This window comes from Lepisma saccharinum, chromosome 11 (assembly GCF_977018435.1).
Source record: "Lepisma saccharinum chromosome 11, izLepSacc3.1, whole genome shotgun sequence".
Taxonomy (NCBI): Eukaryota; Metazoa; Arthropoda; class Insecta; order Zygentoma; family Lepismatidae; genus Lepisma; species Lepisma saccharinum.
In genome coordinates this window covers 48,437,110-48,460,953 of record NC_139239.1, presented here as the reverse complement: position 1 = coordinate 48,460,953, position 23,844 = coordinate 48,437,110, and the positions used below count along the sequence as shown (strand labels likewise).

Genomic DNA, 23,844 nt, shown 5'->3' with positions numbered 1-23,844 from the left:
ACTTTCAGGTGATATGCCGCATGCTTGGGTACGCTGGCCCTGCACAGGCCATGAAGGAAGCCTACTATGGCGCTGGAAACGGTCAGATCTGGTTAGACGAGCTCCACTGTGGAGGCGCAGAGAGAAGCATCGAGCAGTGCACGAAACACGGGTGGGGGAAGCACAATTGCAAGCACAATGAGGATGCATCAGTCCGATGCTCGAGAAGCAACACGTCATCACAGGTAGTACTGAAAAACCATCACTGTCAACACATTCCCCAAGCTTGTTGTAGACCTCCTGGAACTGAAAAGAAAAAAAAATCCCAAGTGCCTGTTCTCCCAAATTTCAAATTTCTCACAAAGCTCCAACATTAACGGTTTTCCTGTGTTTAACTATTTAAGTAGAGCTTTATTGTTGCTTTAAGCAAATTGTTGTGCGACATTTAGATATATTTTTTTAAAATTCATTGCATTTGTAACTCTTGAAACAAAAACATTATCAGCTTTATAACCTTTGAAACATTGGAACTTTAATAGTTTAAGACAACTTTAAGGAAATTAAGAATTATACCACAGAAGGAAAGCATATTCATGGCCATTTCACTATTAATAAAAATAATTTAATTGTAATTACTAGTAAATATCCTGATTATAATTTTCCTTAACTTCTTGCCATTTATTCACTTATTTTTCTCTTCCAGAGGTCACCAGCGATCGGGAATTTTCCAGACCGCCCTCCAGTTTCAGACAATCTAATCCTTCAGGGTTCTTGTGGAATCAGATTCGTTGATGATGACCCCTTTTATCCCGTTCTGAGGATGCCAAAAATGTATGGCGGCAAGGAAACAAGGAAAGGGGCCCATCCTTGGCAGGTAAGTAGAAGACGGTTTTATAAAAATTGAGAGTTTACACCATTGTTTGAAATCAATGTAGTAGTCTCAGTGAACTTACATATGGTAAGAATAATGATCACAGAAACGCTACATTTTCAAATCAGCAGTTTGTTTGAGGAATAAAGTACAGTTTTTGAAAGAAATCATCTCTTGCCTCTCTTTTGAAAATATCACAAGGAGGCGACCTTGTTCGATCATACGAATCTACTGAAAAAACCTCCACTGAACTTTATATTTCATTCCACAGGCAAGTCTGAGGGTGAAAGCCGGACCAAAGTCCATCCACTGGTGTGGAGCTGTGATAATTTCTACACTCCATGTAATCACTGCTGCTCACTGCCTCAGATATTTCAACAAAGACACTTATCTAGTCCGCGTAGGAGATTATGACACAGAGGTAAGACACCAAAAACATGTTTGTTGGTTTCCAAATGTCCATACTTAATTTTAAAATATACTTTAAATTGTTAGTTTTGTGAACACGTTGGAAACACTAGCGTGCCAAAGAAAATTCTATGACTGGGGAAAGTAACTTTTGTAATAGATAATTTTATTTGTCTGCTTTTATTGCGCAGTCAAGAAAATTCCTGTTGTTATCGGAATCACTAATCCCCCCCAAATCCTGTAATTTTATTCCTTTTGGGCAGACAAGCTAAAAATGGTTAAAATCAAGAGGCAGTATACTCGATGCATGATTGCTGCATGTCTCTTCAGGATAGGGTGTAGGAAATAATTATTAATGCTAGTAATGATTGATGCTTGTAATGATGGGGTATGAGGTGCAATACCAGGTACAGGCACTTAGTGGTTCGGGTCCCACTTTAAACTGTATAGATCCAGTACCGTTTAGCCTGTCTGTGCATAAAGTGGGCTTAAAAACATACAAAAAGGAATTGTTCCATGTCTTGATTTGTTATTTACTTATTTTACCCATGTCTGATATGGGCTTCGAAGCTGAGGGAACGTTAACCAGTGCACCACACCACGGAAACTATCTGTTGCCTGAAAATAAGGCGGCAAGACTCTAGTTAATCTCTATACGTGATCATTGCACCTTCTTAAATTTTCTAACGGCCTTGGAAACTGCATCATCTTTAATGTACCTTTGTTAGGAATACGACGGCACCGAGCAGGAATTCAATATAGACGAGATCTACATCCACGAGGAATTCAACCGATACTTGTATCTGAACAACGACATCGCCGTGGTGAAACTGAAGACAGGGGCGGACGGTCCAATCAGGATGGGCACGGCTGTACAGCCAGCATGCCTGCCAAGTCCAGAAACCGAATACACGCCGGGCAAGAACTGCACCGTTTGTAGATGGGGAACCGTGGAAAACCAAGAATCAGGTAGGACATGACGTAGGGCATCTCAAATACAGCTTGCCCCGCTTAGAGCGATCGAGAAATAATTGATAATTTGAAGTGAAAATAATGGTTTATAAACGCATCTTGATGTAGAAACTTTCCGAGTTGAGGAAATTTGTCAATGCAACTCGATGTGTGCGCCTTGAGTTACCCTGTAGATATAATGGTCCACATTCTTACCGTCGCGTCGCGTGTCTGTTGCTCTACTGAATAGTGCCAGGCTTTTTCCTGTATTACACAAGCACGTGTATTCACTATTGGTGTATAAACTCGGAGAGTTTCTGTATCTTCTAAAAGGAAATCATAACAATATCTTCCTCTGTTTTTAAACAGTGAGCATTTATTTCTCGATCCCTCTACACGGAACACGCTGTATTTGTAACGACCGCCATGTTAGGCACATTTCGGTCATATATTTGAATTGATCTTATTCGTATACTTTCAAGTTAAGAACTTCGATTAAATTATTTCCACTTAATTGTTTTCATAATTCATGCATATATTTATGTTTTATCTTATGTTATTATATTATTCGCGTATTTTTGCAACATTTATTCAGAATTTATAGGCTAATAATTATCCTAAATAATATATGCAACGTTTTCATTGTTTTTCAAATCCAAAATGGCTAGGATTATTTCTATCTTTCACGCAAATTTTCTTGTTTAAGCCCAAGTTAAACACATTTCTTCTTAATATCGATTTTTGTTCAACAATGTACAAGATTGAAGTAATTTGCCTTCGTTATAAATACGTAAACTAAATCTTTATTTAATCATTTTTATGTGCAAGGCCAAATATGAATTATTTGTTAAAATCAGTTTCGTTATTTCATTATAGTTTAATATTGTAATATTATAGCAAATTATTTCGCCCTCGTTTTCAATAAAATAACGTTTTCCTATTGGCTGTTTATGTTAGGAGTGGGGAATGACGCTTCGTGTATTTGGCGACGTCAAAAGTTCCACGTTGGCATTCTCAGTTGTGGCCAACCACAATTAAGCTTACTATCGCTATTTGGCATTATTTTGACATATAAATTATCAGTTTTTGTTGTGTTGTTTTTATGGTATGAGTTTGTAGCATTGTACGAAAGAACAATCTGTTATACTGCGCTTCGCGCTTGAGGTAGGAGTTGAGGTCTTGCTGTTAACGGTAGAGGCGGTGCGCGGTTTGTGTCGTCGTGACAAATTTTACTAATCACCAGTGGCGTAGCATGGACATTTCGGGTGGGAACGCCAAGTCCGAAGGAAGGGTCCGCCCTTTTTTGCTTAATAATTTACTTATGGAATTAGTCGCCACAGGTATTATTTGCCTGAAGTCAGCTGAGTTTTCAATAAAACATCATCCATTCATGTTTTAGCTAGAAAATTAGATGCCTCACTATGCCACAAATATTTTGGTCTCTGGTGTTTTATACCTTTCTGCATGACGCAAGTCATTAAAAAAACCTACCTGAATCACAAACACCTCTGCACAACAGTAGACGTCATTGTTGTGGAGGATCCAACTACTGATTGATTTGGTTTATTTTACTTCGCTTTTCTACCACTTTTGGTTAATTGCGAATATGAATATGAGTGATGATATTGATGAAGGGACACTGACAAAGAACACCCGTGCTCACGCCGGGATTCGAACCAAGTACCTCTGCCGTATTGGCGTACTGTGCAAAGCACAGTGGATGATCCAAATATCGTACACTCTACTGACGTAACAGTGCCGATTAGTAATTCAGACCACTGTTTATTACATCTTGAGAATGCTGATAAACATTTTAAAATAATTTTGTCCAGAGACAATTCGATGTTAAGAGTTTTCAAATGAATGCTAAACATTTCCATTGACAATATTAAGCAGTTAGATAATAACGAAAAAAATAATAACAGTAAAAAAATAATAGTTTTGCGGGTTAAGTGGTAGAGCAGCCACAGGCTGAATTTCTATCACGAGGACTTCACCAACTTATTTGACAAGAACTATGTTGATCTATTAGTTTCTAATGCACATCGCTCTTCGTACGATAAATTATACAATGCAGTGGCCATTAAGAAGCGGTATATTTGAGATTGGTAAAGTTACGTCAGTCAATATTGCGTATTGTAGCATCATATAGCACGAGTTGCATGAGCGCGAAGAACCTGTTAGGTATTCTACCGCTGTCTTCTGCTTCAGAAAGTAGGAATGGTCACATGAACCAATCACGGTAGACCTACCTCTCTGCTCCGTACGCTGGCGTACGAGAGAGCATTTACGCGCATGTTGTAGAAATCGAAGCTTTCCCTCCAGAAAGGCAGCAAGGAATATAGAGTCTTTTACGCCGAACCTGCTCGGCGTCCGGCCAGAAAAGGCATTGAAAAAAAGATGCTAGAACGAGTGTTGAGAGTGGAGCGTTGCAAGCGGATCGCGAGAAATAGCTATTATAATGCCATGAAGGTCAAACATATATGAAATTAGTCACGTTTTACTTTATATTCACAGCATTTAAGCATTTTTGACATTTTTAATCTGGGAACGCCGGGCGTACGGGCGTACTATAACGCTACGCCACTGCTAATCACTGCCTTCGAGCGAGCAGGACCCAACATATTATTTGTTTGAACTGTGCGAAAAAGTATGTAACGCGCGCGATTCGGTATTAAAGTTTTGGAGTTGTTTTTTTTTAATTTAATGATTTAGTTTTATTTACTGCCACATGTCGATGGTTACCTTTAAGGGGAAGGATGGATCGTCTTAATCCCGATCCCTGGGTGAGAACTCGTGCTTCCAACTGACCAGCCGGACAAGGAGCAGAGTGTTGCCAAATTCGTGACTCCTTACCGAGAGTAGCGATTGTGGTGGCACGTTGCAACTTCCTGTTACACGTGACTGCTGTGTATTTGCAAGAAGTTGTTTCATTCAATTCTTACACTCCTGCTTCACATATTACGTAACATTTTTTTAACGAGACTTGGTAGCAATACAGAACTCGGGAAAACAAAAGTGGTAAATGCAAACTCCTCTTAAAATAACCCCCGATTACCATTTTTGTCTTGAACAACCTCTGAAACGAAAGTTAAATATGGTACTTACAAAAAAAGTTATTGTGAATCCTGACCCCCCCCCCTTCCGCTCCCAAAACGCGGCTATGTAAAATCCAACTTTTTAATTCCAGCCCCTCCAGATAAAAACTTGAGTACGCTGTGTTCACGATCTTCTAGTCTTGTGTTCGATTTCCTGACAAGGCTTATTTTTTAGTTACATGTATATTTTCCACTGAGGGACATCGACAATCATTTACTATTTTCTTCATGTATTCGTGGAGCTTAAGCCTCCCGAAATAAACTAAAAACAAACAAAACCTGTGCTCGTCATCAACTTTTGATGTTTAAAACGCACTGACATGTTACTTGCAATGAACAAGGAAAATTCACTTGTATATTTCTACTTGAATATTGATGGTATTTTGTTGTCTTTCTCGTCGCCAAGGTGACATGAAATGTAATATTCACGTGTTCTTGCATTTTGATTGTTACTGTATCAACTAACGGTTATGCAGTAATGTATTGCCGTCATAAGGTGCGGTTGCACAAGCTAGAAACGTTCCACGAAAATAGTTTCACCTTGACATCTTGAGAAAACACATTTTTTTCGAAGGGGGCGGGAATTGTAAAGGTGGATATCACATAGCTGCGTTCTACGGGGACGGGATACACTATAAAATATTTCATAGTTACCATTTTTAACATTCGTCTTACAGGTTGTTCAAAGACAAAAAAAAATCAATCGAGTTGCGGGGTTGTATTTGCTGGTTTTTCTCCGATATTTTACCGCTTTCATTTGAAAATTTTGATTTTCTCAAAATTTCGGGAGGGGCTGTAGCCCCTTCAGCCCTCCCCCTCTGCGTACGCCGGTTAATAGTTAGAAACAGAGTTGCCACATTTAGCTCTTCAACCCCCCCCCCACCTACCCAGGTAAAGTTCCCCGTGCATATAGACATTTAGGGAATGTGGGGATAGGGCCCCACACATCCTCACTCTCAGCTATTTTTTGTAGGTGGCGTGATCAGCAGCACGCTCCGCCCGCCTCCCAGGTAGAGTCCAGGGACAAGGCCGTAAAAATTCCTACCTTAAATCACCAACCCCGGGAATCGAATGCGGGTCTCCGGGTAGTTAGACGCCCTACCGATTAGACCATCGCGGCTCTTCGCCCATGTTGTAAATTTTCAAATTAACCATTTAAGTGTCGTAAAGTAACTGCAAAAGTAGCTGTTGACAATGTGAACTCTACTGTGGTGCTATAATAAATGCATTGGGAATGGCAATACATACAGACATAATGTAGAAAGAGAAAATACGGAAAATCATTGAGAATATTACCTTCTTAAATAAACAGAAAGTTTTGCAGTGATTTATTGGGTATGTCGGATTAATTTTTAACGTTTAGGAAGCACGTTAAGAAATTCATTTCTATGTACAGAAATAGCAGAGGGTCTGTTTGCTCAGTGAAATCTGAAAATATGTCCCTTGGAACTAAATCCAATTTATGTTTTCTAACTTGAAGCAAGGATCAATACATGGAACAAAAGCATGCACGAGCACGTATGGTGTCCGCGTGAAATCACGCACACATTGCTCTTCGATATCTCACGCAACGATGACTACAGAAATAGTGCTGCATAGATGAACCAAGCACTTGCAACAGACCCTAAATCCAGTCTCACACGGTACTAACTTCCGGACAAAGCTTCCTTACTTCGGGATCAGGAGAGAACTTTTTATCCTCAGTTCCAGAAATGGTCCATCCTCAAATCCATTCAATCACCAATCCGAATTGAGGAACACAATAGACAATTGAAGACAGGAAAAAGAAGAACGGCAATAGGTGTTCGACTCTTTCTTTTATGCCGCCCTCTTTTTATAAGATATGACTACACATATTAATAAGGGGGGGCATATTTCCTATTGGTTTGAGTTGGTGTCTTAAGTCTACTTTATGCACAGTAAGGCTGATCGCGACTGGACCTACAGTTTAAAGTGGGATCCGAACCACTTGTGCCTCCACCGGGTATCGAACCCGGGACCCCTTGATTACAAGGCAATGACGCAACCACTGCGCCATAGAGGAGGCCCACATATTTCATATTGATTTAAGAGTCTGCTAATTACGATTTGTTTATATCATGGCCGCTTAAATTCTCAGTTTGGAGATCTTGTCACATTTTTTTTAATTATATTTCTTTTCAATCTTTTCGCGGGCGGAGCACAGTGTGGGAACCGCTAGTCAGAGGCTGGGTGATTCCCAGGGCCGATTTATGCAGGGAAGTTGTCGGAGCGAAGATCATTCGCCCCAGAAAACTAAAATTAATTGGTATGTGTCCTTTAACATTACAATGTACAGACCAATTAGTACTTGCCAATACTTCTTAAAAATTTCATGTATTTCAGTTTCCATAACAACTAACATATTCATGTTTGTGTCAATTTGCAAAACAGGGCATACTCAACGCTTGAGAGCGGGTTGGATTCCAATATTGCGTATGGAAACGTGTACAGCGTCCTTCGTGTACGGAAGCTCGTCCCTGTCCCCTGGAATGTTTTGTGCTGGATTTCTGGAGGGAGGAGTTGACACCTGCAAAGGAGATTCTGGTGGGCCTATGATGTGCTCCGAGAACAGTAAGTATTGCAAAATGTTTGCGTTATATTGCAAATTATTAGGTGTACAAATCAATTATAGGTCCACAAGTTAATTCCCCTATTATACTTTCCTGTTGCGATTGTGCAATTTGGAATTTTCCCCTCCATAGTTGATCAACCTAAAAAGGCAAAACATCCGACTAGCGGACGACGTAACATAAAGAAACAGTAGTGAGTACGATATCGTTCGAGAAGCAGCACGTTAGGCACTGCATGCTTTTTGCATATCAACTGAAGAAAAATGTCGCTAAGGGAAACCATTCGTTTGGCCTTGGATGAAGATAACGTATCATACAACACCTGCAGGAAGTGGTTTCAGCGAATCCGGAAGGGGAATTTCAATCTGGAAGATGAACAACGTCCTGGGCAGCCAAAGAAAGTGGGGGATGAAGAATTTGAACAACTGTTGAACGAACGGGAAAAAAATATATATATCAACGTCAATTGATTCATTTGAATTGAGAGACCATTTACTGGTAGTGGAGCTAGGCAGGTGATATTGCTGCATGATAATGCCAGGCACGCACACGACAAAACGAACTAAGGACACACACTCTTTATTGGGTTGGGAAGTTCTGCCTCATGCGGCTTATTACTCTAACCTAACGCATTCATACTACTACCTGTTCCGGTTCCTGCAGCACCACCTAGCGGATTCCCACTTCAGAACATTCAAGAGGTGAAAATAGCATTGTTGAGTTTATAGACTATAAACGCCGTCTTTCTATCGTCAGGGGATTCGCCAAAGATGGCAAAAGTGAATAAATTTCAATGGAGATTATTTCGCCGATTAAAATGTAAGACTATGTTTCATGAAAAAGCATTTTCTTTCTTTAATAGAGGCCGAGAAAAAGTTTGTACACCTAATATATGCATCTCTACATTAGAAAATTCGTCTGAGTGGTCATGGAAAATAATGCCCCGATCTCATTTGCGGTAGAGTTGAAAAATTCCACTGGGCTACTCAGGACTGCCCTATTTTGTTTATTAGTTCTTCCGCATTAATGACTGCGTTCTGCAATTGCTATCATTTCTTTTGTATCCTAAGAATTTAGTTATCATGGTCAACGGTAGTGACAATTAATTTGTGTTTCCGTAGCATGTTCGCCTATTTATAATGGCCTATTGTGTGTCCGGTTCTGTACGATTAGCACAGTTGTGTAATGGCATCTTTTACCTGGATCCAAATACTGTCGGCTACTGATTTTTTTTTGCCAGAATTTTGCAAAGAAATAACACACAAATTAACTCAAAGGGGCAATTTAATTTGAAGATAACCTTTTCAAAAGTTAAAAACTTCAATATCTCAAGTATACTATTTGATGGATTTGGTAAAACTTATACACACACAAAAAAAATAATAAAATAACAATATAGCAAATAACGCACCATTTCTCTCCGTGATACTGTGAATTTAATGTTTCTAAATCTTCAGCTTTCATAAAAGTCTTGCACAAAGTACAAAGCCATAAATGTATTTTTCATTTTTTTTGTTACTTTGTTTTTAAAAACTCACATTTATAGAAGATTTTCTGCTCTAAACGCAAGTATTGCATGCATTCTGAGTACGCAGAGCATTTTTTTTTTTATTTTTTATAACGGTTCAAAATATTCAGTTCACAAAAATGTATACCCTCCCACTTTTTGCCTTTAGGTGGCTTCGGGACTGATTGCATGGTGTAAAAAAGCTGGAATATTTTCAATCGACTGCTAGTAAAAAAGAGTAATGTTCTCATATGAAACACTTTTTTTTTTAACAGATCGTTTTGTGCTGTTCGGAATAACCAGTTGGGGCCATGGCTGTGGCAGAGCCAATAAGCCTGGAGTGTACACCCGTGTTGCACATTACAGGAAGTGGATCAGCAAAACTGTTGAACGCTCCATGAGAGGAGAATATTAGTACTTTAGAGTAGCCTATCAATATCATTGCTGTTGTTTTTACAATGTTGACGTTTCTTACCTTTATTTTAAAAAAAAAAAGATTGTATGATTAAACGTGTAGTATTTCTCAGGGAAGTAATATTTTTATAGTTTTGAAAGATATAAAGGAATGATTTTTTTTATATTGATAATATGTACTGTATGAGGGGAATGTGCTGAATTCTGCATGAACCTCGAAATGCATAATTTAGTAATTTAAAGTCGATAGAAATGCACATTGCCATGGACGTCGGGAGAGTTTCAAATAGGGTGACCAACTTGCGGCCATGAATTTAAGGAAGTTTTCTAACTTTTGGCATTGAATTTACGGGTGATTACGGGAGATTAATCGCGACAAACTTTGTGCATTGTAAGCGGCGCGGCATCACCCCAGTGAATGTTTATGGAATGAATAATATTCAAGAAAATAATTAATTTACATTTTATATAATATACAAATCAAAATAGAGTTTACAAATTTGCATGTCTCTCATTTTCCTATCTCATATATATTTGTCCACTGCTGCTGCAGAACAAACATCAATCAACTACTCCAAGATATGACGTCACTTCCGTCCGCCAAAGGTTAAAAGTGGAAGATCTTGCAGTCGATTTGAAGTCTTGTCTGGCTCGCCGAACTCGGAAAGAGTTGAAAGTTCGCAATCTTGGCTAATGAAAAATACGGGAGAAATGAATGTCAATACGGGAGCCGGGAGGATAAAGAAAGTTAAGCTCTAATACGGGAGATCCTGGGAAATACTGGAGAGTTGGTCGTCCTAGTTTCAAAGTACAGTAAAACCTCGTTAATCCGGGGAATAAGGTGACCGGGTTAACGAAAGTCCGGATTAACTGAAATAACCTAACAGAACAGTAGAAAGTGCATTAAAACTCCGTTTATAGCAACAAAACACGTTTATTGTGCTGTATTTAAAGGACATAGGCCTAAATACACTATACAGTACAGTAAAATGTAACGCAATACGACAATACAGTGCTTCTAGCCACATTTAAAACCTTGCATTCTGCTTTTTTTCTTTTGCCTTTTGCCTGTCCGGATTAAGCGAAGTCCTGCTTATCGGGGTCGATTAACGAGGTTTTACTGGATACAAAAAAGTATACGTGGGAAGAAATTAGTGTAAAACGCAGAACCAGAACTGCCACTCAGTGCAAGAAATAAATAGTTCCAGGACTGTTCAAAATTTCAAAAATCATATTTTTATCGAGAGAGGTGACACAACGTTTAAACACTACATGATCGCAATTTTCCCAGGGCTAATATTTAATTTACTAACAGGATAATTAATTCATTTCAGTATATTACAGTATGAAATATGTGAAAGAAGAAAAGCAGTTCCGCGAGATATTCAGAGATATTCAGGCATCTGATGTAGAGCAGGACAGTCTATCTTTATTATTATTATTTGATTGTCATCAATCAATTTTATATCGATGGCCTGCGCCTCCCTACAAAAATTTATATCGACTCGCTATGTACCAGGCGGAAAACAAAGGTGGAAAAATTACCGTGTGACGTATTATGGGACAAGCGAGAATGAGAAACTTTCGAACAGTAGATTTTCGATTTCTACATGTCGGATTGTCGTTCTATCTCCATCTTCTGAAATTATAATTTTGTGTTACCTCATATTTAGTTTTCTAAGATTTGCCAGGCAAAAAATAATTAAAAGAAACTGATTTTATCTGCATTAAACGTTATTTTAGACTTTTATATCAAAAGGACACAACTCCTAGAGAACTCTCACTAAGGGAGAATACCTTGGATTTTAATTATTTGTTTTTTGTAGAGGGAAAGCCTACACCACCATGGCCGTCGGGAGGGGGTCAAACCGGTCCATTGATCCCCCGCCTCCTAGAAATTGGCATTGTTAATTTCAAGTTACAAAAAAGGCAGAAAGGTTTTCATTTTTATTATTAATACCGGAAATAAAGTTCAGTTAATATTCGAACAGAATAACTAAAGTAAACACTGCTTTAGATTGAAAAAAGTTTAAAATACAGGAACGACCTTATGTTTTCATATTCTACAATTTAATGCAAAATTCTAAATATTAGGGTTTTGTGTGAGAGGTCACACAACATGAACTTTATGACTAAAATTTTCCCATAACTTTTAAAGTTTTGTACAAAATTCGTATTGTCAGTAAGGTTGCATTTCAGCTCGTATATGGAGGCCTATCATATTTTTTGTATTGTTTACGTTTAAACATGTTGCATGTATTTAAATGTTGTGTTCATTATATGTGTAAACACTACTTCAGTCTGCTTTATATTAGTTCTGTTGTGTTTTTATTGATACCCCTCACATAGGTATCCTCTCTCAAGAATTCCTTACGAATTGGCCAATGAATTTAATGAAGGGTGTTAAGAGGCCTAGTAATTTCAATGACTCGCCTCGAATTCTATATTCCGTATATCGAATACAATATCCGTGATTTAGGCGAATTCTGGAATGGTATCTTTATCAATGGTCACAGACGCATCTACCAACCTCCTTGTTTTTTATTTTCCATTGTCCTAATTTTATCTCCACCGTGGTTAACTTGTAGTCCAAAAAGATGTATTAAATAAAATAAATCAGTCAAGGAATAGATACAGCATAAAGAAAAATGGAGCAGATAATTTGTTATCGGAAATGACTGTTTTATATCCTGAAAAAGAAATGACGCAACTTATAAGAACATGACGTAATCAGTAGATGCGAAACGTGTCACAATTCTGAAAATAGCTATAGAGGTGCCAGCGAAATGGCTAACTTCTTATTTGATTGAAATTGAACTTTTATTGATTCGATTCTGTTCTTATGTAGTTTCCTACCAAGCCCAACCGTTGGCTCTCCAATTTTTAAGCTAACAAAAACGACATCTCTTCCTTGACCATGTTTGACTTCTATTCATTGGACTGCCTGTTGATATCATTGGTACTCCATCGATTGGGTGTAGTCACCTGGGAGAACTTGATGGGTCATTTTGTAAGTCCCTTGTCATTCCAATTTCTCTCTTACTCTTCGTTTTCGTGAGTTATTTTCACTCCCAAACAACTGCCCTCGTTTCTTGCTTCATTCTTTCCTTGTCCAGTTCTTGTCCCGCACTTTGGCCTCTTTATACTAAGCTTTGTCTACCAAGATAAAGTAAACTGTTCCCCCCCCCTTAATTTTGGCACTCAATCGCCGCCACTGATTGCCAGTCATTTATGTACACTGCCCTGCAAGCCAGAAAGCCTGGAATTAATTTCACACGATTTAATGAAATGAGCACAATACGACTCAAAAATCTAGAAAGAGTTAAATCAATGACTGGTTAATTTCTTCCTAAATTTTATTCTAAGTTGCAGTCAAAGGCGAAACATTTTGTTCATTTTCTTCAAATCGCCTGAAATGAAGTTAATGATTTCTGGCTTGCAAGGCAGTACAGTCAGCGCCAAAAGTGGAACAAGTTAAAAACTCACGGCCGACCATTTGGGTGGAGGTGTGTCCGTGCTTTCCTCTTAATCACTCCAGCAAAATTCTGGGATAGTACCTTTCATGAAGGCTACGCATACTTACTCCAGCTTCCTTCCATCGTACTTTCACATTAACCCAGTGGTACAGCAAGTGACGTTAATAATAACACAAACGTTTTAGCATGAGGCCCAGAATAGCATATCGAGTCCGAGTGCTCGAATCACGACGTCGCCTTCTAATGTTCGGGTTCGAGTGCCGGTCTATGCTCATGTCTCGTAGGTGCTTCGTTGTGTTTATTTTTTCACGTATGCATCATTTATCTTTATAGTGTAAAGAGTTAGAGAGGCTATGAGCATTTGAAAATAAATATGATTTCGAGAAGATCACAGGACTAGATAACACCTACAAGCAAAATTCCTGGAAGGGGAAGCGTTATGATTAAAGAGAAAGAAAACTTCCTCTATTACGGAATTAAAAACTGAATAATCCCACTTCCGTGAATGATAACATATCCCGGATGTTCGAAACTTTTCCTAACGGCGCCTACGATGTTCCTTATTTTTTAGAGGTGAGTCAATATTTCTTTTGTGCTCAATATGGCAGTCAAGCGGTCGCAATGCAAGATGCTAATGGTATTGTTATTAATTGTTTTGGAAAGCTTTTCGGCAATTTCAGGTAAGCACTGATCACTTTACCATATTTATAGTCACTCTAAGATAATATAATGGTTCGTATTCCGTAGGGTTACCAGACGTCCGGGTTTTCCCGGACATGCCCTATATTTTAGCCTTATGTCCGGCGTCCGGAAGGAATTTGAAAAATATCATAAATGTCCTACATTTTGTGCGTCACATAATATTAATTAGGAAAATAAGTAACAAAAAAATCATGCAAGTGAAATTTATTTTGATTCAGTCATTGCCCAAAAATAAAAAAAAAAAAATGTCCTGCTATTAAACAAACTGGGAAACGGAAGCAATTAATGAACAAAGTTTCGGGACCACTGTCTGATAACGTCACTGTTCAATGCCTGAGCAGAATTTCTTGTCTTAGGGTTTATACTGATGGAACAAGGTGTTGGCCATTTTTATTCAATATTCAATATAATTTGGTTGTGCAAGGCTATGGAGAACAAAGTTATTCAGGGTGTCTGCCAGTGAAGAAAGTCATGGAAGTCAAGAAAAAGTAAAGAAATCAACAAGTACGTCAAGAAGCCAATAAAAAGGCAATAAATTATTCTTGTTGTCAAGAATATTTGCTATCATAATGACTGATTGGTTGATTTAGTTTATTTTACTTCACTTTTTTCTGTCCCTTTGGCTAATCGCGAAAATGAGGGTAAATGATGGTAAGATAAGATGGATTAGGAGATAGTCACAAGCCCCACATAAGATTATACTGGCCAAAGCCTCGTTTGTCTGCCAAACACAGTTCAGGATGCATTAATACGAGAAAGCAGATCTAATTCTCTTCTTAAATTCAGCTTCAGTTTTTATCTTAACTGGCCCTTTGGTAGGGGTTTTCATTATATATATATTTATTTTCTAAATTACTAATTTCCGACTTTACCTATAAGTAGGGGTCGAATAAATAAACGTTAAGAAAAACGGAAAAAATGTCTAGAAAAGTCCAGAAAACGTCAAAAATTATTATTTTTATTTTTGGTACACACCCTGTTATTGAACTAAAAACTACCCAAAATGAAACTAACAATTTTAAATTACGTTAATTGCTGAATATTTGTTTGCTATTAAAGGTCATAATTCAAATGTTGAGAGAATACTTTCATTACCATCAGCAAAACAGACTCACGAGAGAAATTATTTTTTCATAAAGTCTGTAAAATATTAGCTATAATTTCAAAGATAGATTGATTGATTGATTTAGTTTATTTTACTTCGCATTTTGTGCCTCTTGGCTAGTTTGCGAAGATGGGGATGAGTGATGAAATTATGAGATTGATGAATGGACATTCACAAACAACCAAGCCCGAGCGGGATTCGAACCCGGGACCCTTGGCGTTCGCAGCGCGATGTGCTAACCACTCGGCCACACGGTCCGGATATAATTTCAAAGAGTTTGACTGTCCACTGTAACATAAATATACTTGTAGTTTGACTAAACCTGAAATTTAAAAAAAAAATTGTCTTCTCTGAGAAGTACCATTTACGAGGTAGTAAGAGGTGCATTGATTAGTATGATTGCAAGTTTTGAAATTTTGCATTTAAAAAATCATTTTTTAAGAACTGAAAACTGTCATTTTTCAACTACTTTCTAACGCGTTCTATAGAAATATGTATTATTTATTGAGAATGTTTTGTCCTACATTTTGGGACAGCATATCCTACATTTCTCTTACAGCGATCTGGTAACCCTAGTATTCATGCAAATCAAAAATAACGTCAGCCTGCTATTAGATGATAACTAGACGTCGGATTTTAGGTTTTTAGCCTATTTTTTCCTTTGCAGGTAAATAACAAATAAGTTATATCAGCGTTTCATTAAAAAACGCAACTGACGAAGTTTTATAGTGCCTAAAATAACCTATTTTGCTTGTTAGAACCTAAATCAAACCTTTCATTTAGGTTTTTATGTATTTTTTTAAAGGTTTTTAAGGATTTTTGTATCACACAGAGGTATTTTCTTGCTTTGGTACCAAGATTCACGTGTTTGAAACAAACTTTCTGTCAATTTCTCTTCCTACAAGTCCATGATGTTTTTCAAAGCTCTAAGCCAGTGTTTCCAAAGTGTGCGCCACGCCGCCCGAGGGTGCCGTGGCTGTCTTACAGGACGCCTCGAAATCTTCCAATATATTCAATCAATTATATGATTGTTCGAAATATGTGCTTATTTAGTACTTTTACACATAAAATATTTCTGAAATTGAAATATGTGTTTAATTTTTAACTAAAGGCAAGCAACCTAACCACAGTAACTGAGCGCTGCAACTGTTAGACAAGCCTACATTCTGACTTGGGCGCCACGGAAAGATTTTGAAACACTAAGGGCGTGAAGCAAAAAAGTTTGGAAACCCTTGATCTAAACAAAGCAAAATGTCTGGCACCACTGTTACCTACCCGATCGTTCTGTGCTTTGTGGCATTCATTTCATGCCTTGCAAAGTAACGTTTCAATATTCTAATTTGCACCACTGACTGTTTTTGTTGAAAGATCATGCTAAATACGTAAGATGATCCTAACAGAAAAAAGCAAAGTTTGACTGTGGATAACATGAAAAAAATTGTTATGTATTCAGGGTGATCACTCTAGGATCATGATAAAATTCAACTATACTTACTGGTTTTCAAGGCGAAATTTTTTAACCTAATTTAAGTTTTTTAGAACCTATTTTAGGAACCTAAAATCACTCTTTTCAGAATCTAAAAATCCGAGGTCTAATGATAACTGACCATCAGCGGCTGAAGATAAAATTTTCACCACGACGAGGTGGGCTTTTGATGCCCCCCTTACTTTTCATTCCCAATAAAAACCCTGATCATGTTATACCTTTACGGTCAGTGGCGCAGGAACGTTTTTCATTTGGGGGGTACAAAATTCAGCCTCCCATATATATATATATATATATATATATATATATATATATATATATATATATATATATATATATATATATATATATATATATATATAGGGGAAAGTGGGGGAATAGTGCGCACCACGTTTCCGAAGGTACGAGCCAGAGAATGAGCTTTCGGTTCATGCTATAACCTACCGGGCGTCTCAGGAAATACTACTACATTGGGCTTTTCGCGCCAGTTGTATTGTGTTGTGTGTAGCGAGTGGATGTTTGTTTTTGTGTCCATTGTTGTTATTTTGCTGTTGACGAAAATAAGGAGGTATGTCTTAAATTTTTACTCTAGTGTTTTGAACTATGCTTGTTTCGATAGTGCATGATCATGTCTATACACGTGTCTACTTGTTACGAGATTAACTTTTTTTATATTTTTTTCTAGAAAGTAAATTTTTTGTAAGGTTGGTGTGGGGCAATGGTGCGCTTCGGAGAAAGGGTGCGCACGATTCCCCCGTATATGTAATTGAATGCGCACAATTTCCCCAAACGACATTAAAGGTGAAACAAGTAGTAATACCCAGGTTTTAATTTTGTTCGCAGATGCCACGAAATTACAACAGAAAAACTGAGAAGAACTCCTACTCTCAGGGTAATCTGAAAAACGCTCTGGACGCTATCAAAAATGAAGGAAGAAAAATAAGGGAAGTTGGCAGATGGTTCAACATACCTGAGTCTACTTTACGGAAAAAGCTTGTAGAAAATCGTGATCTGCCTACTCCAACCCGGCTTGGAAGAAAATCAACGTTTTCTGTTGAAGTGGAAAGTGAATTGAAGGACTATGTTCTGACACTGGCAAAGTTATTCTACGGGTTAACTCCGAAAGAATTAAGACGCATAGCATTTAGATATGCAGAAGATCACGAAATTGTACATTCTTTCAATATGGAACAGGCTCTAGCAGGTAAAGACTGGCTGCACGGATTTTTAAAACGAAATCCCGATGTAACTCTACGGCAACCCGAAGGAACAAGCTTAAATAGAATTACTGCATTCAATGAAGAAGAAACGAAGCTATTTTTCTCAAATCTTCAGAAAGTTATGGATGAATATAAATTTGAGCCAAGGCAAATCTACAACATGGATGAGACAGGCATCACGGTCGTCCCAAAGAAGTGCCCGAAGATTTACGCTGCGAAAGGTATGAAGAGGATTGGTGCTGCTACTTCAGCAGAAAAAGGGCGCACAATAACTGGTGTTTTTGCTGTCAACGCTGCTGGATCTTATATTCCTCCAATGCTGATTTATCCGCGGAAACGTATGACACCTCAATTACAAAGAAATGGTCCTATTGGGTGTTCTTACAAGTGTTCGAAAAATGGTTGGACAAACGCAGAATTGTTCACTGAGTGGCTAGTTCACTTCCAGAAATCTGCAAAACCCACAGCAAGTGACCCAGTGCTGCTTATTTTAGATAACCATGCAAGCCATATTTCAATTGAGAGTTATGAATTCTGCAGGAATAACCACATTCATATGGTATCTCTGCCACCGCACACATCACACCGGTTGCAGGCGCTCGACGTAACATTTTTCAGTCCATTGAAAAATGCATTGTACAGGGAATATGATCTTTATTTAACTACAACTGGCCATGAGAGGGTGACAGAATATGATTTGGCTGAACTCCTAAATCAAGCTTTCATAAAAGTTGCAACAATGGAGAAAGCTGTTTCAGGTTTCCGATCTACAGGAATATTTCCCTTTAATCCCGACAAGTTTCAGAATCATGATTTTGCTCCTGTTCAGGACGTTACACTTGTTATCGCTGAAGATTCTTCCTCTCCTAAAAGTTCGAACAAATCATGTGGCATTCCGAACAGTGCAGATGAAGACTTAGTGGAAGAAAACAAAGATTCTTCCTCTCCTAAAAGTTCGAACAAATCATGTGGCATTCCGAACAGTGCAGATGAAGACTTAGTGGAAGAAATCATCCATCCAAATCCTTATAATAACGTGCCTTCAACATCTGCTGCAGGGACAAACTCTTTCCTTTCTTTTGTCTCAATGGGATTACGTCAAGGAAAAGGGAATAATGCCAAAACTGTAAAGAATTCTCGGCGAACAAAACAACATTCAGAAATTTTGACCGGTACGCCCATTAAACGCAAGTTAGAAGAGGCCCAAAAGAAGAAACAAGAAGGAAGTAAGAAGAAGTTGGACAAAATAACGCAACACCATAAACGTCCGTGTGGAATGAAAAGCATCAAGAAGAAGCTGATAAGGAAAAGGCAACTTTCAGAGTCGTCTGAGTCAGACACCGAGGATCAAGAAATTGTTTTTGATGACGATAAATTGGATGACGTAGACTTAGAACGGGGACAAGGCAGTGCTTTGATTGTACAAGACACTAATGAACGTTGCGGAATTTGTGGTGATTTTGGGAAAGACGATGAATTATGGTATTGATGTGTTTCTTGCTGTGAATGGAGCCATGCAGAGTGTACTAGTGTCAATACAGCCAACAATTACGTGTGTGATTTTTGTAAACGAAAATAACATCGTCTTCCCCATTAATTTTCTTTCAATTTTAAATATTGAAACAGCAATTCAATTGCCTTCTACAATTGTAAGGCAACCACTTTTAACACATTCAATTTATATGTTGTTAATCTGATATATAACTACATACATTTTTATTTGCTGAACTATTTATTAATGCGCACCATTGCCCTACCCTTGCGTATCATTACCCCATAGGTTGGGGAATTGTGCGCAAGTGCAGGTTTGCATTACATGATGCATTACTCACGTACACACTGTTTTCTTTCAATTATAATTATTTCATTCAAAAGGAGAAAGAATGAGAAAGTATTAAGCTAAATTTCATATTTTCTCAAGCAAAACCTTTCCAAATATAATGAAAATTGCTTAGGTGCGCACAATTCCCCCACTTTCCTATATATATATATATATATATATATATATATATATATATATATATATAAAACACACATACTACTGCACCTAGAAATACATACCGGGGGTCCAACCAAGTGTTGCAATAATAATAACAATAATAATAAATAATTACAATTATAATAATTATATTTAATTAAATTAAAATATTAATTAAATATGTAAGTTAATTAATATTGTATTGTTATTACATGAATAGGTAAAAGAATAGAGATATAAAAGCGTATATTCATTATCTAGCTTACGTGTAGTTAAGATCGCCAAGATTTGCATAGAAACAACTGCCCTGGCAAGGAATTTAATGTCAAATAGAAAAATAATTGAATATTTATTGAATAGCAAACAAGGAGTTAGATCCAATTAACGAAAAGTAAAGTTTCTGATTAATATTTTATGGATATTCTCATTAGTTGTGTGCATAAATCTTTTGGAACCCTTCAAAGCCGAATGAGCCAAATTCCTTGTCTTCCAATAAGTTCAGCGGAAATAACCATCGATTATATAACAAATGCTAAACAATTATATTTTGATTATTTACTTTTACTTCTTGGTAAGTCTTTCGGGGGAGTGTCCGGACCCCCTCCTAAATATGTCTATTCATTTTAATGCAGGTTGAGATTAAAGGGGGTTAGGAGGATCTTGAGCCACCCCAACCAGGAATAATCATCTCCCCCCACTGAATATAGAAACCACATTATGAATATATCATACTTATAGAGTTCCACTTCAGTTCAGTTGATTCTAATTTTAAATTCCCATAGCTAAGCATAAAAATATTTGTGAAACATTTGACAAAGCATTTATTTGTTATATAATTAGCTGTACCTAATGACACTCTTCAAGCACTGAAAGTACTATCATTACATATACAAAACCAAAATCCTTCAGATGTCAGAGGAAGCAAGGAAAGGCATACGCTCAAAATGTTTTTTTCTTTCCTTTCTTTTCAATCTTTGGTGGACAATATGAAGAACCGCCCAAGGTTTCCTTTCGTATGTAGTGGTATTAAATGCAGATACATGCGTGTGTTTTATGGTGACAAGTCAATTTCTCGTTTATGTGAAAAGGCAAACTTTAATGTAAGCAAAAGCATATGCGCGTCACGGTTAAAGATTTTCGCATCTACAAAGAAAATCCAAAACACATTCCCACCTCGCCGGCTGGCATAGCGCGCTTTGACGCCAGAGGTCCCAGGTTGGGCATGTGAGTGTTCATCAATTTCATGATATCATCGCCCATCCTCATCTTTGCGATTAGCCAAAAGTGGCAGAAATGCGAAGTAAAATAAACCAAATAAATCAATCAAACATTCTCATCTCACTCAAATACCTTGCGAATACAATCCAAAATCTACCAATAGAACCTGCAGTGACTTTCATTTATCTCGTGCATTCATCTGAATAATGTAATTTTCTTACAGATTGACTTTAGGGTTTAACTTAAAATGGCGTTGTGTTTGTGTTGCATTCGATACCAAAATTAGATTTTAAGCAATTAATGTCCAATTATAAGTATATCTAATACATAGGTAAAAATAATTCCCCCCACGCCCTCTGATAATATCGCAAATTGCACCTTGTTTAAATGTCTAGGAAAAATTTCATTCCACCTGGGAATGATATCGCTATGCGATGAGTCGAAAATTGTCACAGCCTCATCTCGTCTCCTGTGTGGCGAGGTCCTTCTCGTTCTTGTTTGTGTTAATTTTTGTTTCGGTTTCCACTCGGAAGTCATTAAAACTTATTCTAGATTCACTTCATGCTCAGATAGGCTAATCGGGACTCTATACTCAAAATCTCTTAATATTTAGGTTTAAGTATAGTTTTCCGAACACTCCCTTACAAAGTTATGAAAAATATGGGTGAGATACAGCAGTACATTGTACCCCCCAAAGTTGGTGTGTAGTATCTCGTCTCGTTCGTGTAAGTATTTCGTTTTGGAAAATACCATTTTAAATATTCAAAAGAAAATGGGATCAGTCATATACCCTTCTGATGAAGATTTGTATCTTATCTTATCTTCGAATCGAAGCCACCATTTCTTTAGAAAAGTGTACCCCCCACCCCCCCTACGCAAAGGAGCATTCGTCTGCAGCGTGATTTTCTGAGAGCAACTCTGATTCCATCGTTCCACACACATTTTAAACAATTTTCATCTCCTTAAAGAGGTTTCCAAGAACTTAGGTCAATGAACTAACTAGTAGCAACCACAATGTATAGTGGAACCACAAGCAAAATAACCTGCGCACACCCGCGACTTCTGTGCACCGTTCTCCCGCGAGGAGGGGAGGGGTAGAGTGGACCTTCCTTATGGCCCGAGCTGAACGGAAGAAGGGAAATCTGTGCGGGGACTTTTCGTCCAAGGTTTTTTTCCTTGTGGTCGCTCAATAGTAGATTAAGTTTAGAATGGTTTGAATTTCTGTGGTAAGGAAGATAATGTTTATAAGTTATAAACAATGTACAATTTTTTATTGAGCGAACTGAAAATAGGTTATTTTAACAGTAGCACCTTGCGTCTGCTGTCAAATTACCAAAGGGGGGGTACAACTCTATTTACGGATTTAGGGGGTACAGTACCCCCTTCAAAAATTTAGGGGGGTACAATGTACCCCTGTACCCCCCCGTTCCTGCGCCACTGTTTACGGTTCTACAATTTAAATAAGACAAAAATAGCCTTTTTTTAAGTAAGTACTTTATCAGGCTAGTACTTAAGGGAGGGACCATCCCCCCTCCCCCGATTTCTGAAATTACAATGTGAAGCTATAAAAACCTACGAAAATAACATAGACTATTTTTCAGATTGTGCAAGAATTTCGATTTTGTCCTTGAATAAATGAGTGGGTTGCTTGTGAAGAGAGACAGGCTCTAGAAGCCTGCAGTCTGCAACATTGAGTACTTTTAGTTTTATAACCATTGGGGGTGGGGAGTTTTTTCCTGTTACTTTGGACCATAACATTGCAAATCTACAATTGTACAGCCAACGGCAAAGGTAACAGTAGACAGACAAATTGTCCATCGCTATTTCAATTCTTTTCTTTATTTGTGTTGTTTCGAGGGATGGAATTATGTTAATACGAAGTTTTTTAAAATTTCAATCCATGATCATCACACGAAAACAGACTGAATAAAAATAGTAAAGGACAATTTACCTACTATTACTTTTGCCGTTGTGTGTATGCTTAGCTCTATCTGCAATACTATCATAACATTGGTGGTCTGTCACATCTAATACTCCCAACAGCATTTCGCCGACCACTGTGGTGAGGTGGTTAGCACAACATGCTTCGATGCCACGAGTCCCGGGTTCGAATCCCAGCCTAGGCATGGGTGTTATTTGTGAATGTTCCTTCACTCATCCTCATTACTGAGATTAGCCAAAAATTGCAGAAAAACAACGTAGTACCTAACTCGATCATTCCAATGCATTTTGGTTCTTATCTTTGTCCACATTTTTGGATTTGCCCCAGTGGCGTGACCAGCATTTTCGAAAGGTAGGGGTTATGTGTTCATTTTTTAAGTAGTCAGTCCTCATTTTGCCATATTTTCCTGCCTTTGATATTTTTATTTTTTTAGAAATACTGGACCAAAGGGGGGGGGTTATAACCCCCACCAACCGCCCTCCTTGGCACGCCACTGATTTGCCCACATTTTCGGATTTTTCTCCCAAACAAATCCAGGGTACTGCCGCCTTTAAGTGATACGTTTACTATAGGTATGCAGTTACTTCATTCCTACACCACGATATCTAAATAACAGTAATATCTTAGGTTATATTGCTACATAATTTTGCAATATATTTATTATGTTATGCATAACATAACAATGCAACATAACGTCAATTAATTGTTGTCCTTAAAGGATTACGTTACAGCCTAACTTATTAACAGAAAAAATATTATTTTGAAAAAAAAATTACTCTGATTAAAAGAATATCAATGTGTGTCAACCTTTTCTCCCTAATGTCCCCCTTCTATGTCACTTTGGTGTTCACAAGGGCAACTTCGGAAATTCTGAAATGAAGTCTAATTGCATCTCATT

The 23,844-nt window shown here is 37.7% G+C and overlaps 1 protein-coding gene across 1 annotated transcript in view; it reads left to right on the top strand.

Moving 5' to 3' along the window:
* LOC145994782 (uncharacterized) overlaps positions 1-9,936 on the top strand; it is a 78,756-nt gene extending 68,820 nt beyond the window's left edge. Inside the window, exons 15-20 of the mRNA XM_083131049.1 lie at positions 9-224; positions 683-853; positions 1,122-1,271; positions 1,987-2,227; positions 7,720-7,899; positions 9,681-9,936. Of these exons, the coding sequence (XP_082987175.1) occupies positions 9-224; positions 683-853; positions 1,122-1,271; positions 1,987-2,227; positions 7,720-7,899; positions 9,681-9,820 (1,098 nt within the window). The 3' untranslated portion in view covers positions 9,821-9,936. The remainder of the gene's footprint in view (positions 1-8; positions 225-682; positions 854-1,121; positions 1,272-1,986; positions 2,228-7,719; positions 7,900-9,680) is intronic.
* Positions 9,937-23,844: the final 13,908 nt, after the last annotated feature.